Source organism: Ambystoma mexicanum, chromosome 3q (assembly GCF_040938575.1).
Source record: "Ambystoma mexicanum isolate Mex_15411 chromosome 3q, UKY_AmexF1_1, whole genome shotgun sequence".
Lineage (NCBI taxonomy): Eukaryota > Metazoa > Chordata > Amphibia > Caudata > Ambystomatidae > Ambystoma > Ambystoma mexicanum.
This window is the reverse complement of record NC_090926.1, coordinates 1,060,968,899-1,060,982,385: the sequence shown is the minus strand read 5'-3', so window position 1 is coordinate 1,060,982,385 and position 13,487 is coordinate 1,060,968,899. Positions and strand designations below refer to the sequence as shown.

The 13,487-nt window shown below is 46.8% G+C and overlaps 1 protein-coding gene across 1 annotated transcript in view; it reads right to left on the bottom strand.

The window, feature by feature from the left end:
- The window catches only part of GCGR (glucagon receptor), an 800,864-nt gene that overhangs the window by 230,636 nt on the left and 556,741 nt on the right, over positions 1–13,487 (bottom strand). The window contains exon 7 of the mRNA XM_069655284.1: positions 5,167–5,323. Coding sequence (XP_069511385.1) covers positions 5,167–5,323 — 157 coding nt within the window. The remainder of the gene's footprint in view (positions 1–5,166; positions 5,324–13,487) is intronic.

Sequence of the window (13,487 nt, the reverse complement as noted above, 5' to 3'; positions counted from 1 at the left end):
CAAATGGAAAAGCAGATTCAGGCAGACACAACGCGGTTGTTTTCCACAATGCCGCGTTGTGTCTGCCTGAATCTGCTTTTCCATTTGGGGCTCTCGGGCTCCCCATGGGGAGCCCGAGAGCCCCAAATGAGAAAGCAGATTCAGGCAGAAACAACGCGGAGCCCGAGAGCCCCAAATGGAAAAGCAGATTCAGGCCGACACAACGCGGTTGTTTTCCGCAATGCCGCGTTGTGTCTGCCTACATCTGCTTTTCCATTTGGGGCTCTCGGCTCCCCGTGGGGAGCCCGAGAGCCCCAAATGGAAAAGCAAATGCAGGCAGACACAACGCGGTTGTTTTCCGCAATGCCGCGTTGTGTCTGCCTGAATCTGCTTTACCATACACAACGCGGTTGTGTTGGAAAACGCTGCGGTTTTTCTTATCAAGTTTCTCAGGCTCCTCCGAGCCGGAGAAGCCTGAGAAACTTGGAAAGAAAAACCGCAGCGTTTTCCAACACAATAACGTTGTATTTATGTTTGCAGTCGCTTCAAAAGCGACCACAAACATAAATACAACGTTTTTAAAGCTGCGGTTTTATTTCTAAGTTTTCCGGGCTCCTCCAGCCCGGAAAACTTAGAAAAAAAAACGCAGCTAGTGCTTATTTTTTGTAAAAAAAATAAATAGCACTTACCGAGATCCAGCTGCAGCTTTCCTGCTCTGGTCTCCGGTCCGCGTCCTCCGAGTCCCGGCACTAATGAAGGGAAAGCCACCCAGCGGTAGACTTTGTTTACTACAGCTGGCTGGCTTTTCCTTCATTAGTGCCGCAAAAGCAAAAGCCAGCACAGGAGGGCCTCCATTTCACAAAATGGCTGCGCCCCTGTGCTTGCTTTTTCGAATTTTCAGCTTGAATAGCTCAAAATTTTACATAGGAAGTTTTAAAACGGAGGATGCTAGTATTTTTTTTTTATGTGGCCTATCTATTTTTTAAATAAAAATTTTTACTAGACCATCCCTTTAAGGTTTGAAGGGGAAGGTTAGTTTTGGGGGTAGAAGTGCAAGAGGGCAGAGAGGGAATGGGCTGGGAGAGTCTGCAGATAATTTTTGTCCCTGAAGCAGGAGCCCAGTGAGAAAAGAGACGAGGAGTGTCGGAGTGGAGGCCAGGATGCTGCAGCTCGGTGACGGCAGGGCAGAAAGAGGTGAGCAGGAACAGGAATGGTCGGTGGCATTGCACAGGCCGGGCACAAGGTGGGGGACAGGTATGGAGGGAGCTGGGGTGCAGGGCGCAAGGAGGGAGAGGGGAGACGGAAAATGTGTATCCTCGGTGGAAGTGCAAACGGATAAGGTGGCGGGGCCCGTGGTGCAAGGGGTAGTGGACGTTACGAAAGAAAAGACTGCAGAAGGTACTGGGAAAGACAAAATAATGCCTTACATCGTCATTACAGAACTGTTGGGGCACATTTGATGGGGTCAACAAGAGAAAAGATATGGGCAGGGGAATTTGTGGACATTTTTAAACTTCTACACAGGGAGGTAAAGGTGAAGGAAGGGTCCAAGGAGGAAGAGAGGGAGTTGGCCACAAGACCTAAGTTGCCAGTTACAACTGATAACTGGATGTCAGCTTTCATCCTATATCCAAGTCTTTACTTTTAGAAGTTTCCTGAGAGATGTGCAGCCTTATTGAAATACATGGATGTAATAAGGAAGGCATTTGCATGTAAGATATGATGAGGAGTTTAGGGCAAGAATGGCGGAGGACAGCCAGGCAGTGTGGGGAGAGATTGACATGGATCTCTGTCTGCAGTGGAAGGCGCCCACGCAGCCAGCACCAAAACTGAATACAGCGAGCGTGTTACCCGTGCCTTACCGGCCCTTTCATTGTCGCCCCATCCCAGAAGGGGAGGGGGGAGGAGGCGGGATCAGCACTCAGCAGCATGTTGGGCTTTCAATAACAGAGGGTGCACAAGGGCAGTGGGAAAGTTCAGCACGAGTGCAGCGGATGCGCAGGGCGGAATCCGATTACGCAATGTTTTCAATCAGGGGATAGAGGGAGAGGGCGGGGAATAGGGCAAAGAGTTGGGGGGAAGGTCCATACTCCAGTTAGAGTTGTGGGATGAATGAGGGGCTCAGTTTCCCCAGACTGGGAAGTGGCCAACATTTTTGGGGGAATGATTTTGTGAGGGCTTTAAGTGAGTTAGCAAGGTCAAAGGGGGAGGGGTGTGGATGCAGTTTAAACACCAAAATTATGTGGACATAGTGTTGCCCAAGGGCTGGATATGTTCATGTGCGTGGGTGCGCTTTAGCTGTTGTTGTAGTGGGTTTTCTTACAGCTTCGGGTGTGTAAGAGGGTGCAGTAGCTGGACGATTTTAAGTGGGACGGGCAGAGAACAGGGATGTCGGCTGTCGTGGAGTTCTTGTCAGACATGAAGGTAGGAATGGGGAGGGCCATGGGCAGTAGGTTATAACCGAAGAACCGGTGGGGGTGTTGACATTTCTAGGGAGTGAGCTTGATGTGGCGGCCAGGTCCTCACACTTGCCGCACAATGTGAGCAGGCTAGTGGGGGGCGAGAGAGGGTGATAGCGGAACGGAAATAATACTGAGAGATTGCCGAAAGGGAAGAGGGTATCACAATTTTGATTGTACGGTTGTGTCCTAGGTTTGCATGTGGGTAGAGGAAAGGGCACACGATAGGGCGGGAACTCCGTACACAGACCACAGGAGGAGGTAGGAAGGTGCGGTCTCGGGAATTGCAAGTTTGAGCTTGGATTATTTGAAGTATTTTGGTGGCAAAAAGGGGCAAAATCAGAGCTGGTGCTTGAGGTATGAGCAGAAGAAGAGAGGCATTCAAAAGGATAATTGGGCCGAGAGGCAACACGAATTGGCAGGTTAGGGAGATTGGACTGCATGGACGGGGCGCTCGTTGGGCCCTTGGTGCAGTGGGAGGGGAAGTGATGAGAGGTGACTGCATGGACAGGGGTGCATGAGGGCCCCCAGTGCAGTGGGAGAAACATGGTGAAAAAGACGTAAGGTGCTGGAGGGGCAGGTTACATAGATTGGACTGCATGGACAGGGGTGCTTGTGGCCCCTGGTGCAGTGGAGGGGAAAGCAATGTGATGTGACTGCATGGACGGGGGTGCACGAGGACCCCTGGTGCAGTGTGGGAAACATGGTGAAATGGACGTAAGGTGCGTAATGGTCTGCATGGACCGGAGCGCAGGTTGGCCTCTGGTGCAGTGGGGGGGTTGAGGAGATGGGGGCCTGCATGGACTGGGATGCATAAGGGCTCCTGGTGCAGTTTGGGAAACATGGGAAAAGGAAATAAGGTGTGGGAGGGTTGGTCAAGAGAGAACAGAGGGGGGAAATGGAGGACAGAGGAAGGAGGCCCAATTTGAGGGAGGTGCATTTATCTAGAATTAGGTGGGTAGGGATGCACAAATGAAAAGGTGATTAGGATGGAAGGGCTGTTGGGTGCTTCCATAAGGGGAGTAAGGAGTGGTACCCGGTGAGGATGGATTGTCTTGGGGAGACATATGGGGGAGAAAACGGGTGGTCTCCAGTGCGGGGACGGGTCGGCTGAGGTGGCAGCACAAGTGCTGGAGGGTTAGGAGGAGAGCTTTGGTGGCCCAGGGGGAGAGCGGGCAGGGGTTGGGAAATGATGCTTTCAGGAGGTTGGCGGACGGCACCGGAAGGTTGCGGGATGGGCCTAGCCGAGAAGAAGGCAAAAGGGGGGGCAATGGTTTAAGGAAAGTACAGGTGGTAAAAGTAGAGAGTTCTGGACATTGGGATCAGATTTGTAGCGAGGGCTGGAGCAAGGGGGTGAGGGGTTTGGCAATGGCGAAGAGAAACTCATAACAACTTTCTTTTTCAGATGGAGGAATGGAGGAGTGGTGAGTTGCTGCAGATAAGGATTTATGGCCATCAGATTGTTAAGGGGCAGGGGATTAGGGGAGATAACGGATGGTTGGGCCTCAACTGGGCTGCAGTTACAGCAGTGATTTAGGGAGATAAGGGGATAATACAAATTAGACATAGAGGAAAGGTTAGGTAGGTGGGGCAGAAAGAACACCTCAGGGGAGGGTTTTTCTGGTGCCGGGAAAATGGGCGTTTGGAGGCGGGGTGGGGGAAGCACAATGGGGTACTAGCGCGGTAAAGGAAGGGGGGGGAGTGCTGTTTGCACAAACGGGCTGCCCCGGGGGTACAAAGAGGGGGAACAGGTATTGAAGAAGGAGGGGTTCGGCCTCGGGGAGAAGGCAGGAATGAAGGTTGAGAGGATTTTAAGGAGACGGAAGGGAGCAAGGGATAGGAAGGGAGGAATTTGAAATGCTTTAATTATTCAATTGTCGGGGACTGGAAATTGTTTATTTATTTAATTGTTTGGCAATTGTTAAAACGGTTATTTAGTCTATAAGGCCAGGGAGCCAAGGTAGCGTTTCTTTTTGAGCGGTGGCCTCTCACATTAAAGCAACCTTTTCCACTTTAAAGTGATTTTTTTGTGCAGTAAACCCAAAGCGCTGCTCTGTCTTGCTCCGGCCTATTTCCTGCACTGGGGGTTTCCACATTGAGAAGTAACCAGGCACTGTCGGGTTGAACTCCCCAAGGAACCAGGGAGGGTTTCCACTGCACTGTAGGGCTGGGAGTCTCAATCAGGGGCAGCGATGGACTGCACAGTTTGGGGGATCCTCTACATAGGGCAGTGAAGGTGCCTGGCAGTTGATCTATAGCTCAGAGCAAGCTCTGGCCTTGTAAACAAGTCTACAATGAGTAGCACGGGTTCAGTAACCAGTGCTGGTACTTCGCTTAGAGGCTGGAGTCCGGCATGAAGCGCAATATAAGAAACCAATTTGATTTATTTTTAATAAAGAAGGAAGTAGCTCTCTAGTGGGTGCATTGTGTTTTCGGGAGACTTAATGCAATGCAGTTACTGAGTACTGGAGAGTGCTCTTAGGGAGCAATGGCTGGGCATTGCAGGGATCGGCCTCCCCCAGGAAGAGGTAGAAGTGTGGTTCAGCAGAATTTGTGCAAAACAGTGCATCCTCACGGATCAGATTTCATGTGGCGAGAGGGTGGAGCCACTTCGGAACACAGACAGTGCCTGATTTTTTGGCAGTGATAGTGCCCTCTGCAGGTCACAGTGACTCTGCACAGCAGGGTTCAAGCCTCCACAGTAACCGCAGAGCATGGATATACTCACTGCGTCGCTTAGCCAAATGTGAATTTTGTAGTCATCGTCGATCTTCTCACTGTATCGGGTCTTGAGAAGCGCATCGATGATGAGGACAGACACGGCTCTCAGGATGAAGGAGGCAAACAGGTTCATGTGGATGTAATTCCGCATGCAGTGCAGCTTACTGAAAGAAAGGGTGACACCCAGTGAGGGAGAGAGACAAGTCCGCGCTCAACAGGTGTGATAACACAAGGTCCCACTTATAATAGAAGAAACAACACTCATTGAGTTCAGAGACAGGGCAACAGATTGTGAGGCAGAGTAAACGGTGCCTAGAGTATAATGGAGTAATGGAAAACCTGAATAGCAGGTGGAGGATCAGGGAGACACACAGGGCCTGATTCATGCAATTTTGTGCACGATTCAAAGTGACTTTGCGCTTCTGAAAAGTGACTTTGCACTGCCGACACAATCCCTGATTCATGGAACTGTGCAAAGTGTTTTTTTGCAGTGCACAGTCAGTTCAAAGTCATGTTGTACCACAAAAATGACTTTGTACTGACTTTGCACTGCAAGAATACGCTGACTCAGGGTTTGCATCGGCAGTCAAAAGTCACTTTTCAGCAGTGCAAACTCACTTTGAACCGTGCAAAATATTCCATGGATCTGGATCATTGGGTTCAAAATATAACTTCAGTGTGCGATTCGGTAAAGAGAAAGACCTGTGGGTGAGGTTAGAGATGAGGGAGAACAACGAGTGGGGAGGGAGGATGGTGGAGAATGTGGGATGCATTTAAAGGCCCCAAACCGAAGTCCCTTTAACATGAATAGCAAGATTTTCAACACTGAAACAAAAACGACCTGGCATTTGTTTTTGTTTTTCAAGTACAGCTAAAGAGCCATGCGGAAGGGGCCGGTCATTACCAAAGGACACGCCACATTTTAATTTACAGAAGAGGGAGGAATCAAAGATCCCTGTCACATGGAAAACAGGATTTTTAAACATTGAAAACAAAAACGGCCTGCACGTGTGTGTGCAAATAAAAAAAAGGCTTTTAAAAAGCAAAAGAGGAAAAATTATCACTGCTCACAGAAAAATGTCAGGAAAACAAAACATGATGTGTGGGGTGACAAAAGCAATGTATATTATGTTTCACCTACAAATCTCCAGTGACATATGAAGAGCCACTTTGTCTTCATGGAAAATGTCAGCCCAAGGCAGACCGTGTTTCTGGCTGTGGACAAAACTTCACAAAGGAAAACTCCAATTTCCAGGATGGATGTCACATCTCCCATCTAATAATCACCCACAATACACATTTCCTGCCAAAGGTGTCGAAATTCAGTGTTCTCCAGACCTGCTAGCCCTGAAAGCAGGGACTTCAAGGAAAGTCACCCTTGGCTGGAGCACGACTAATATGTGTGAAAATGGGGGCACCCACTTCAAAGAGCATGCTTCCAACACAAAGGAGACTGATGCAGCTACAGGCAGACCCATTGAAAACATTTGCCATTTGTCCCACAGGAAGATTCACAATTAATTTAAAAGGACAAACATAATGTGGATTGGATTGATTTAATTTTTATACCATTTTCTATGTAATTTGGGGATATAAAATGCATCTACCTGTGACTCTGGGAACTGTAATGGCCAGTTAAACTAGGTTTCTGGCTGATCTGAACATGTTCCAAGTGTGAGAGTTGGTGAGCGGATGGAAAATTAAATTGTGGGTATGTTCAATAAGTTACATATTCATAACTGTTGTGCTTTTTATGGAAAGGTCAGAAAGGTGCCACATTGTACGGATTTGGTGGTTGGTTTATCTGATTCTCCATGATTAGCTAAGTCAGAGAATATTTTTAGTATGGCAGTTGCTAGTAGAGTTATGAAGTTGTGATATATGACTAGTTTTTGCCAAAAAGTTGAAAGGAGTACAAAGGATGATGGCACATGGGAATAGACATATGTTGCTCCAAACCCTTACCCCAATCCTGACTTGGAGGCTGGGTTTGGGCAGAGAGAGAAGGGTAACTGTACAATCCTAGTGGCAGGGATTATTTCAGGGTACTTCCCCAAGATTGTAAAATTGGTGGTGTCATTGCTGCTATATAATTGCAATAGGACAGAGGGAGACAGAAAAAGGAGAAAGACAGGAGAACAAAGAGAAGAGAAAGACCCTGGTTTTTGCAAGAACTTAGAGCAAGCAAACTGTGTTGTAGGCAGGGTGAGAGAAAGTGGCATCTTAGCTACTCCTGTGAATCTAAAATCATTTTTCGCAGTACTCTCACTGCCTACCATTAGGCAGTCATAAGTGCTAAGAAAGTTTTCTTCAGTCATATGGTTGTGGGGGTCCTTAACAAACCAAATACCCTATTTGACATGGTTCTGTCACTTTCCACTCCAGAGAAAGGACATGTTTTGGTGCCGCCCTCACAGGATTTGTGTGACTCCCTCTCAGCATTCTTTGTGACCAAAATCTCTACCATTCGGGATAAGATAAAGGATGAGGCGCTTGTGTCTAAAGCTGATAGGACCTTTGTGGAATCCCCCTGCTAAATGGTTGTGATCCACATTTCCGCTATTTTCTAATTCAGACGTACTGTCAGCTATTATGCGATTGAAATCTGCCTCTCCTGCGAATGCCATACCTTTGGCTCTTCTAAAGGAGGTGTCCGGTGATTTAATTGTCCATATAACAACATCAGTTAACGCTTTTTTGCTACTGGAGTGATCCCATGCTCACTTAAGCACGCTTTGGTCATTCCTTTGCTTAAAAAAACCCTCCTTGGATCCCAAAGTGTTGGCCAACTATTGCCCCATTTCACTCTTGCTGTTCCTGATGAAAGTTTTGGAAGGATTGGTATCCCCCTTTTTTCTAACTTCCTGGAGTCTTCCCAGTATTTTGATGTGTTTCAATCTGGTAGAGCCACCAAATCTGTGCTGAACTCAGTACTGGATGACCTGGTGTGTTTGGTGGATCAGGGGGTTGTTGGAGCAGTCTTGCTATTTGATCTGTCGGCTGATTTTGACACAGTTAACCAGCCTACCCTGATCTTCCATATCTCCGCGGCTGACTTGTCTAGTCAAGTCCTGAACTGGTTCTCGACTTTTCTGGAAGATTGTTCCCAATCAGTGTCTTCCCTTCCACTCTGCTCCTGCTTCACTTTGCTGTGGGGTCCCTCAGTGATCGGCACGTCTTCTATTTTGTTTAACATTTTTATTAGATATCTACTGCTCCTCATTCAGTCGCATGGGTTCCGTTACTACTCTTATGCAGGCGATGCCCAGATTTTGGTTCGATTGGACCTTACTCAATCTAAGACAGCTGTTCAGCTGAGAAAGTGTCTTGAGGAGCTGGGGACATGGATGAAAACGAATTGGCTAAAGCTAAATTGCAGTAAAAACCGGGGTCTTGGTTGTAGGCACTACATCTCCTCACCTGTTTTGGACCACTGATTTTTGGCACTCATCTATTGGCCCAGTCCACATGCCTGTCAGTCAGGAATTTGGGAGTAAAAATTGCTGCTTCTTTGGCCATGGATGAGCAAGTTGCTGCGGTCTGTAAGACTGGCAATTTTAAGCTTTGTGTCCTCCGGAAGGTTCTTCCTTTCATTCCGACAGTATGTCAGGCCCCAGTGGCCGCAGCTCTGGTTTTAAGTGTACTGGATTATTGTTATTCACTTTATCTGGCACAGACCTGTTATCTGATCAAGCGGTTACAGTTACTCCTGAATGCTGCGGCCAGATCTATTCTTTGCCCCCCTTTTGGAGTCCATATGTCTCCTCTGCTGAGGCAACTGCACTGGCCCCCCGTTGCCGACCAGATATTTTTTAAGTCCATGTGCATGGTACATCGAGCTTTTTACGACATGGGAGCGGAATATTTGCAAGCTAAATTCGTCCACTACATGCCCACTCATTCTCTCCGATCCCAGTCGGCTTCTCTTGTAGCGATTCCTCGGCTCAGGTTATCTCAACAAGGGGGGGCACGCTTTTTCAGTGGCAGATGCCAAAGCCTGGAATTACCTTTCTCTTGCTCCGCTGGGGACCACCAACTTCTTTATCTTTCATCAGCTACTGAAAACGATTCTATTTTAGAATCAGCTATACCACTAAAAACGTCCTCATGCCTCCAGTGCCATGATGCATTTGGGCGTATGTGCGCTTCAATAAATTTTGTTACATCAGGAAGGCTGCTGAAACTTACCATCTGACAGCTCTAAGCAGACACCAGAAGGGATTGCTGAGAGTGCATCTGGGTGGAGCTGTCTATTTCTAGGAAGGCCTCAAAGCTGACTGGGTCCTGTGGTAGGCACCCTGAGAGTGGAGTGACCAGACCCCTGCCCATTCTTTCTAGAGTGTCCTGAGATGAAGCTGGCTTACCTGACCCTTAAACAGGGGCTTGCTATGTAATTAGAACTGAGCCCTGGGAAACCAGAAGGTGGGGAGTCTGCTTGCCTTGAACCCATTCCCTTTATAGTGGGTGAGGGGGGGTACAACTGTGTAGATCCTTAGCCTATGTAACCAAATATATTAATTTAATTAATACCCCATTTGGCAGAACACTATGGGGTGAATTTTGTTAAAATTCTAAATGAACAAAGCTCACTTCCCAGTGTGCACTGAAAACTATAGCCTATAATTTAATTGGGTAATCCTTGTTGTGCTGCTGACCCCAACTTCTTTAATGAAGAGGGGTGTCTTTGTTCTTAAATCAGTCCAACCTTTTTGTCCAGCTTCCCGAACACAGGCCTTTCAGTAAGGGCATCTAAAATCCAAAGATCCCCAAAGCATTCCAATTTTTCTGTCTGACTTCCAAACCTAGACCAAAGCAAGGTGGGGGGATCTGAAAAACAAAGCGATAAATTGCCTTGTGTTTATTTTAAACCAAATGTGTGGGCGAAATTATGATTGCCATATGTATTTTTACCAATCTTGAAATCCTATGGCTAGCCTTTTAAGCGTGCAGGAAAATCAAAATAGCACAACGGTACATACATGCCTTCATTATTGATCAGTGTAATTATATTGTGGAGTGATATTTAAAGAAAGTGAATAAGTGAAATTGTGTCTTTTTAACTCACTTTTGTGAATTATGTATGCTGAGAGAAGTTGAATGCATTGTGGCAAGATTTTTTTTAACATTTTCATGCTCATTTCTATTACTTTTAATTTACATAAATACCAATATATTTCCCGTACAAGGGCCTGGTTCTTGGCTCATTGTTGACTCAGGGGCGAGGGATCCAAGGGGCATGATTTGTGTCTGAGATAGGGCTGAAAAAATAATCTGTTTAACAGTTTGTTGAATAACCACTTGAGTGGGGAGGGAAGAGACTCCCTGTGTTGAGGGTGGCTTCTCAATAAACCGTTACAGGAAGCAAGGATTAGAGTGGCATGCACATTACATGAGTGTAAGATACAACAGTGCATACAATACCATTGCAACACCAAGGATCACTTTATTTAATGCACTCGAGGTATTTACTATGATCGAAACTTGCATGGCATAGCCAATACACTATGCTATGTTTATTGTATTGAAAAGAAATAGCTCACAAATCAGTGAAGAGTTAGGTCTAGGAGTGCTTGACTGACATTTGTGAACGTGGCATTAAGCACTGGTTCCAGGGGCTGGAACAGGTATTAATGGCCCGGCGGCCCAAGTTAAAAGCCAGAGTCCGGAGGGACCCAGGACGTTAACACCCACATCCCAGCCCCAAAGTGGTAACCCGGGGTGCTAAAAAAAAGAAAAAAAAGTATTTCATTCATTGAACAGGACGCGCAAGGTGTCCCGTTCAATTAATGGAATCCTTTTCCAAGATGTCCACCATGGAAATCCCTTTTCATGTCTACCGGAGAAGCGGGGAAGCAAACAGGTAATTGGGGGTGGGAAAAGGGTAAAATATGTTTTTTAATGAGGGAACGGAGGTTGGGGGAAGATGGCGATGGGGGAGCCAGCCGTCAGGTGGCATGGAACGCAGGCTTTCACCTGCGGTTCAAGACTGCGTTACTAGCCACCTTACTGGCTGGATCCCCCACTGGGTGCTAATTAGAAGTGAGTAAGTTGGGCACTGGTTAGGAGTGACTGATCGGAAAGGAGTTAGAGGATGTTGAGTGTCAGTCACATGGAGTTGCTTCAAAGCTGTACACCAAATGAGTGTCAGGTTTGCTGTTGTAAGTGAACTCGATTTGAGCTAGACATAGGCTAGTCACAGTTGTGCTGCAAACCCTCCGAGCCTATTTCCTGGATCACACATGTCGAAAGTACTTTCTGTGGTTGCAGCCATTATAGTCAATCTTATGATCCAAAGTGTTCGATATTTTTAAAGGTGGGTATTAAGCTCCTTGCTGTTAGAATTCTGGTTTTCAAGTTCATGATAAACCTGTAGACTTGATCGTTTAAACGTGACACGAACAATAAGGAATGGTAACGTCCCATTCCTAAGTGGTGTTGCGTTTGCACCTTGCTTGTCAGGGCTCAGACCCAGAAGTGACTGTAAGAGAGCGAGGGCTTGGCGGGAGACCTCTAGGGGTGCTCTGCTAGAAACAAAGGCCCGCTCTGAACATTCCTGCCCCTCCTTTGGCTTAGGTGGGCGATGACCTGGGCATCACTGGGTCCTGTAAGTGCCCTCTGCAAACATAACCTTCATATCGAGTTCCTGTGAAGAGAGGGGACTAGCCCAGACTGGGCGGTGCAGTGATTGGTTAGAAACTGTGAAGCCAGGCCACGTGCCTAGTACCAGGTCATCCACAATTACATTCAATTCTACCTTTTTTGAAGTATTCAAGTTGACTGCTGTTCCTAATAACTGGACCTGGTCAGGATTCTGATGCCAAATAGAGATTACTGATGTTAGAGGAATGCTGGAGTCTAGACGATTCTCTGCTCAGAGAAAACACACAGGAGATACTTTTGCACCCAGACGTAATTTGACAGCGTGGACCAGCCACATTTGTACTGAGGCATAGTCAGGTCCCCAGCAACAACTTTTTGTCATTTGCACTGAGGGGTGCAAATGTAAAGAGCAAAAGATGGCATACAAGAGTGTGTGCTGGCTTCTGATATTCACAATTGCACTCCGCAGTGCAAAGTGAGTAAACCCTGCCTGCCATGCTGTCCCACCAGGCAGTGTTTACTTTTGATTGTGAGCGCTGCTTGTCATGCTCGCATGGCAAGCGGCGAGAGAGCAAGTGCGCATGGTAAGCAACGTTCACAATGGATAATAAACGCTCTCTGACATGCAAGCATGTTGGAGAGCGTTTATTTGTAATTGCAAACGCTGTCTGCGATTCAAGTATTGGAGACAGCATTTACAATCCATCCCTACGGGGTCCTTCTCCGTTCTGCTGCATAAAGCTGGCGGGCCCTATCGGGTTCTCCAGCATTTCTGCCGGCATGAAAATCCATGCCTGTGCAAATGCAGGAGCATTTGTATAGCAGAGAGGAAGGGAGTGGCACAAACGCAAGTTGCGTTCCGCCCCTCGTCTCCGGCATGCAATTGTATCAAAATGAGCGGTGGTGTGAATGGAAAATGAAAAGGCCTTACGCAGCACTTTTGTGTCTTCCATTGACCTTACGGCTCATTTGAAATTATATTCTTCGAGAGATAGGCAGTTTAGCTTGTTGTATTGTTATTGGTAGTAGAGTAACATTTTAAAGCTTTGCCTATGTCGAAATGTAAAGGGGGCCATGCAGTGCTTTAAGTGGGATCCAAAATAAAGGGGATAGAGGGGTGTCTCTGGTCTTGAGCATGGCAAAGAGTGCTGAGTGTCAAGGAACTTCATTTGGGGGTTGCCAGAGGTCGCCACTGCGACCTCTAAAGAAAAAAATATACTTTTTTTGGTTTTTTTGGGTAATGCAAGCTCCTGGGCTGTGGCCAGCACCATGTGGCTCTTTACTTTTGGAGTGGCTGGCTTTCTTGTTCAGGCCTCCTAAAAAAAGTAGAAAAATAAGAACAGGAGCGCCACAAGTCTAACACTTTCAGCACTGACCCTTAATAAGAAAGAATAGAACTACCAAATAATGTGTCTTTCTGGAATTCTATACAATAATTGCTAGATTCATTAAAGTTTTATTTCAGGCACACTTCAGGGGGTGAATCACTGATTTAGTCTGTTCTTAAACGCCTCAACTCAGCCTTTCATCCTTCTGAGGTCGATAAATGAGTACCAGCACAGGTTGGGTGATATTGGGTGTCTATTTGTTTATATAAAGCACTTAAGCGTAAGTGCTATATAATAGCACATCATTATCATTTGGTCATGGACGTCTGCTTGCATTCACGGTAATATGGGCCTATACACACTGGAAATGTACATCACATTATAGTGATATCGTAACCAT